The 6,000-nt window shown below is 44.3% G+C and overlaps 1 protein-coding gene across 1 annotated transcript; it reads left to right on the plus strand.

The window, feature by feature from the left end:
* The first annotated feature begins 23 nt into the window (after nucleotides 1–23).
* RAB19 (RAB19, member RAS oncogene family) lies at nucleotides 24–4,937 on the plus strand. The gene is made up of 3 exons (XM_005021502.6): nucleotides 24–376; nucleotides 1,014–1,197; nucleotides 3,465–4,937. The coding sequence occupies exons 1-3, from the start codon at nucleotides 179–181 to the stop codon at nucleotides 3,728–3,730; spliced, it is 648 nt and encodes a 215-aa protein (XP_005021559.1). The 5' UTR covers nucleotides 24–178; the 3' UTR covers nucleotides 3,731–4,937.
* The last annotated feature ends 1,063 nt before the right edge of the window (nucleotides 4,938–6,000 follow it).

The following is a 6,000-nucleotide window of genomic DNA, read 5'->3' on the forward strand; positions in this document are numbered from 1 at the left end:
GGAGCCGGGGGAGGCTGCTCCGGCACCGGCTGGGCTCTGGGGGGCTGGAGGAGGAAGAGGAGGAGGAGGAGGAGGAAGGGCAGCGCCTACATTTCCCGCCGGCCCCCCCAGCGGCGGGGCGGTCCCAAGCGGGCGCCGCCCGGGCCGGCAGGTGAGGGGGGTCCCCGCGGGAGCCGCGATGCCCTTCTCGGGGGGCTCCGGGGCGGACGACGCCTTCGATTACCTCTTCAAGATCATCCTGATCGGCGACTCCAACGTGGGGAAGACGTGCGTGGTGCACCGCTTCAAGACGGGGCAGTTCAGCGAGAAGCAGCAGAACACCATCGGCGTCGACTTCACCGTGCGCTCGCTGGATCTCGACGGCAAGAGGGTGAAGGTCGGTGGCAGGAGCCGGGGGGGAACCGGGGCCAGCGCCTCCCCTGCCCCTCAGGGCATCTCGGGGAAGCAGTCACCTAACGGGGGGATGAGTCCTGTGCTCACCTTCTCTCTGGGTTATCACCTCGAGAGGTTTCCTGCTGTACCTGGGGTGAGTTCTCTGAAAGCCGCCTCTGGCTCGGAGGGGGGGATTTTCCCTCCTCCAGGGATGTGGGAGCTGGATCTGAGGCAGCAAGGATGGAAAACCCTCTGGTTCCTAAAGGTTTCACTTTGGTGTGTGCCTGAACTCAGACTCCCTCACACTGCCCAGCCCTGCATCAGGGTTTCTTCTTCTCTTCATCCTTTCCTGTAATGCCCTGTATCTCTCAGCACACTTGTTGAAAGTTGGGCTCTTTGCAAAGTTGTTTTTACTCTCAACAACTTGCTTTTGGGTCTGTGTACACCATCTAAATAGACACATCAATGTCTCTGCAGATCCAGAGAAGGCAAAGCCGTACTGTGGTTTAATGAAGTGAGCTGGAACAGGTCTAGCTGCATTGCAGAAAAGGGCCAGGGGTTTCAAAAACATAGATGCGGGTGGCAAACAGGTAGGAAGCAGCATTCACTTCCTCTCACAACGTCTGTCCTTTCTCTTACAGATCCAAGTGTGGGACACAGCCGGTCAGGAGCGCTTCCGGACAATAACCCAGTCTTATTACAGGAGTGCCCATGGGGCCATCCTTGCCTATGACCTTACTAGGAGGTCCACGTTTGAATCTATTCCTCACTGGATCCGTGAAATTGAAAAGTATGGTGCTGCAAACTTGGTCATGATGTTAATTGGTAGGAATCTAATTATAAATACTATGTTGTATAGCTTTTTTAATATTATTATGAAATCCCTGTCGCTTTCCCACCACTACTTCATCTGTGAACTATGAATTAAAGAGGAACACAGTTTTAATTAAAATAGATTCAAATACATTTACGTTTGATCTAAGCTTAAAAAATTGGAAAAGTCACAGCCTGACCCAGATAGGACCAAGCCTATTGCACAGTGAAACATTTTACTTGTTCTTTTCATGCTGGAATAATGCAACAAAGTTACTGCTAGCTTAGCAAACCCAAACCAACTGAGGCTAGAACAGCACTAAGTCTGATGAGCTGTTCCTGATGTGCAGGAATTCAGCAGCTTGATAATTTAAGAGGAAGCAGAACACACAGAGCAACACAACTCCTCCTTCTCATCTTTCCTCCCAGTTCTTTTGATAATGCATGCCCATGGCTCTGTAATAGGACTCCAATTGGGTAAGACAGTAAACAGGGATATATGGCTTTGTAAGAGCACTAAATAGTCTGCTTGCATTCCTCTTCCTCGTTTATACTGCTAGCATTCAAGAAACTTTGCCTCTTGAGGAAAGGAATAGATAAAAATTGCTGAATTTGGAGATGGGAGAAAGCAGGACAGTTCTTTCCCTTCAGCTTTCAGATTATTGTTGCTCTTCTCCCCCAAGGAAGAAGCTGTAAATGAAGAGCTCTGACATGGTAAAATGACAGAGCCTTTATTTACTTTCCACTGCTTCTTCCACTGCAGTGTGCTGAGAGCAACACACACAGCCACAGCAGCCCAAACTGGCTTTTGAGGATAGGCAGCATTGAGTCCCATAGCACAGTAGGCATAGGATCTAAGCTTTTGCTTGTGCCCCTAGCAAATTACTTACTTCTGCTGGGTGGTTCTTCCTGTTCTTCTTCTGAAGAAACAAATTCTGACCTGCATGCAACTGCAGCGTTCAGGATGAGTAAGGAGGGAAAAATAATCACTACATTCTGGTAGGGTTTTTCTAACTCATGACTCCAAAGAACAAGACCTGTTAGTGTGTGTGTGTAGGGCTGCCTTTTTTTTTCCTTAAGAAATGTTTCGAAATGGTAAAAAATAAAGCTTTTGACAAGCATCCAACTTGGTACTTCCTTCCAAAGCTTGTGCTGTTCTACTTACTTTAGCAGGAAGTCTTTGTATGATTAATTAGATGTAGTCATTTTATATACCTTCCTAGTGTGAAAGGTTAAAAATTCAGCTCTCCCATTTGGAACTGAAAGAGGAAAGGTGTCAAGAGTGTTTGTGTCTTTTGTTAAGATGGCAAACAACCATCAAACAAGGTGTTTTTGAGGGCCTGTGCTTTGCTGGTGGTAGTTGTTGCTGTTTGTTTCTCTTTGGAAAAGCTAGAAGCAGCTTAAAGGGAGAAGAGAACTAGCTTAAATATATGCTTCAAATTCAAGATCTGAATGTGATGAAAGGCTGTCCTGAAACTAGGAGACTTCAACCAGGCACTGTATATGCCAGAACTGATGATAATTCTACAAGTGTTGGAGCTACTGAAACATACACAGGTGTCTTATTTGAGATGTTTTATCATTTGTCAGATTTTTGACTAAACTGCTTTGAGTAGAAGTTTCATCTGTATGTGCAGAAACCTGTTAGGTATACCTTGTAAGCATCAAGATAGTTGGTGTCAATTCCTCTTTTGACACTGTGTTGAAATGACCCACTAATGTAAATAGGTCATGTTAAAGCCTTGTTAACAATTGGGCAGGATTCTTCCTTTTTCTCTGCATTAAACTAACAACACTCCAGAGCTGAGCATCCACTCTGAGATGTGCTGAAGTAGCTTCACAATAAATAGCAGAACACATGTGGCTTCCAGTGAAGGTCAAATGAGGAATAAACCTTTGTGCAACATTGCTTTGGTTTATAGTGTACGGTCACTATAGCTACAAAGATTACCAAGCTTTTTTAAAAGGAAAATTGATTTAAGTACTGCTTCATGTTTAAAAACATTAGGGAATAGGAACAAACAGTTGCTTCTAAAGAATCCTCTGGCACCATTATCTAGAGCAAATAATTAGATGAACAGTTTAGTTTTGCGGCTAACTCATTTGATAAGCATCAGTTTTGATCCATGTTCTATGGTTGTGTCTCTGATGTGCTTACATTTTGCTTTTCCAGCAATTCTTAGCCCCAACATAATTCTATCATTTACCAAAATTAAATGAATGTATTGTGTTTAAAGAAATCTTGAGAGACTAAGTTCAATTATCTGCCTTCTTTTAAGGGAACAAATCAGACTCGGTGGATAAGCGCCAAGTCCTGTTTGAAGATGCCTGCACACTGGCAGAGAAGTATGGGCTCCTAGCTGTGTTGGAGACATCAGCAAAAGAAGCTCAAAACATAGAAGAGGTGTTCGTCTTGATGGCTAGGGAGCTGATAGCCCGAAATACCTTGCAGCTTCATGGAGAGAATCCTCCAAACAGCATCTATCTTGACTCCAGGCCAGTGATTGCCAGTCCAACTGCAGAGAAGACCCAGTGCCTTTGTTGAAGAGATCTCAGGAACAGAGTTGGAAGTTGTCATTTTTCCGAGGCTGTTTGATTTTTAGTTTTATTCTACTGATGAAAGTTTGCTCTATGGCCTCAAGCCATCTCTCTGATATCCCTAACTTGCAGTTTGGTGCATAAGTACCTCCAGAGATCACTGTTGCTGCTGACAGCACAGGTTGCTTTGAACATGGCAGCTGATGCCTTACCGTGAACTTGTGAGCTGAGAGGACTCAGGAATCTACCAGCCCTTGCCTTAACCAAAGAGAACTATAAAAATGGTTGCCTTTACTTATGTCTCTGAAAGATTTTTCTGGCTGTGTCAGAAGATAAATTTGCACCAGAGCTCTGCATTGCTTTGATCCTTCTAAGATACATTGTTTGTTGTAGTGCAAGCTCTTTCCCCTTTGCCAGTAGCTTTAAAATGTCTGAAGTCCTTGGACAGCACTAACCTACTGCTGCCTCGACTTTTGTATAGGGGATGTCCTGATGTCAGGCACGTAGCTACCCATCCCCAGGAGCTCAATATTCACATCTCTAAGAGTATGTGAATTTCAGATCTCTGTTAATTTCTTCACCAGACAAACCTGGAGACATTCCTGAGGTTTCAAAGCAGGCAGAACATATTAGGGTCCCAAACATCTTCCTGGGGCGAAAATGGTTGTTGTCTTTTACTTTGCTCTCAAATGATAAGGATTGTATTTAGTGGTGACCTGTCTTGCTGCAGTTACAAGGAGCACTGAAGCTTTCAAGGCCACAGTAGTGGCTTAATACTGGGGTGAAAGGACCATGCTCCTTCCTAAGCTTGTCTTGCTTTTGACGTACTGATCTTCATCAAAAGCTGGCTGTTGTTTGTGTGGCAGGCCAGTGGCAGTACGCTTGCAGATTTTCAAGGGATTGTGAAGAAAGGGATTCAAGCTCCTGCAAATCTCAGTGATGGGTACGATGGGTTATTAACGTAACCTCACCTTAGAGCAGTAAGGGAAGGGCATGGAGCACACCAGGAAGCTACCCCTGGACGGGTACGTACGCTATTCCTTTGGAGACTTCACTGAACGTTGTGGTAGCAGTAGAAGATTTTGTATTGCTCTTCCCAAACGCAAACTCTGCTACTGGGGGGGCTCACTTTTTCTGTGTAGGGAAAAATGTAGCAAATCCTTTTGGAAAAGCTTGTCTGAGAAGCACAAAAATAAAGCAGAGTGAATCATTGATTTAGACTTGCACATATTTCTGTTATTATTATTGCTTCCTCTGGCCAGGTTCTTTGCTATTGCATGCAACGAAAGAGTTAATTCAGCTACCTGTAAGCTGAGGGATAAATCTTCAGTGGTAACCTCTACGCCTTTTACTATAAGCCTGCTGTGAACAAAGCTGCTTCTTCAAGTATTCTCTTTCTGATATGTATTCTTTTTTAATCTTAATTTCATTTCAAATTGGTATTAGCTTGGTAAGTGCATTCAATTACATTTAAGCAACACCAAGCACCATAACCTCTCAAAGTGGCTAAGTAGCAGTCTACCCTCCAAACCAGTATTTTCTTCACCTCCTGTCACTGGGAACAGTCAAATGTGAGTTTAACGTTTTTGTGTATAAAATCCATACTCCCTCGTCTGCAGTGTAGCAGCTGTTACATTTTTAGTATCCACGCTTAACTGCTAGCAAGCTGTTTTACTTCAGAGATACCTGAGATATTTGTAGCAACGATTAATATTCCAGAAAATAGAAAATTTGAATATCTAGTTAATGTCTTTCATTAGTTGAGAATGAGAGGGAGTATCTTAACAACAGACTTAACCTTTGCATGGTTCATTGGATTTATTGCCTTAGAGATTTTTGTATGAAGTTATTTTGCTTACCCTCAGGATGGAGGAGGCTTCTGCAGGCTCATGATCCCTTATCTGTCTGGCACTACCAAGCTACAAGGGCTCTTGCCATCCTCTTCCAGCACACATAGAGCTACTGGTAAAGTCCTTCCCCAGCAGAAAGCTGAGCAACACCACATTGCACAAACAGGCTTGCGGCTGAGCTGTTGTGGTCTGTTCTCTTCCCTTTCCTTTGCCAGGTGTAACCCTTTTTCAAGAAACTGGCCTTAACTACCCACCCTGACAGTCACCTCAGTGCAGCTAACACAGGAGCGAGAGCCCTCTCTTGGTTGGTTGATGTCTTCCACAGGCCCTTCCAGCAGTTCTGTTGAACTGTTCCCATAGGGTTATTTTCTAAGCTCTCTTCATATGAATGAAGAAAGAACTGCAACAGTTGCAAAGTTCCTCAGTG

This window comes from Anas platyrhynchos, chromosome 1, assembly GCF_047663525.1.
Source record: "Anas platyrhynchos isolate ZD024472 breed Pekin duck chromosome 1, IASCAAS_PekinDuck_T2T, whole genome shotgun sequence".
Taxonomy (NCBI): domain Eukaryota; kingdom Metazoa; phylum Chordata; class Aves; order Anseriformes; family Anatidae; genus Anas; species Anas platyrhynchos.

Coding starts and splice junctions, on each gene's coding strand:
- RAB19 (XM_005021502.6), top strand. CDS start 179: ATGCCCTTCTCGGGGGGCTCCGGGGCGGACGACGCCTTCGATTACCTC. Junction 377..1,013: donor TCGACGGCAAGAGGGTGAAG/GTCGGTGGCAGG, acceptor TTTCTCTTACAG/ATCCAAGTGTGGGACACAGC. Junction 1,198..3,464: donor CTTGGTCATGATGTTAATTG/GTAGGAATCTAA, acceptor CCTTCTTTTAAG/GGAACAAATCAGACTCGGTG.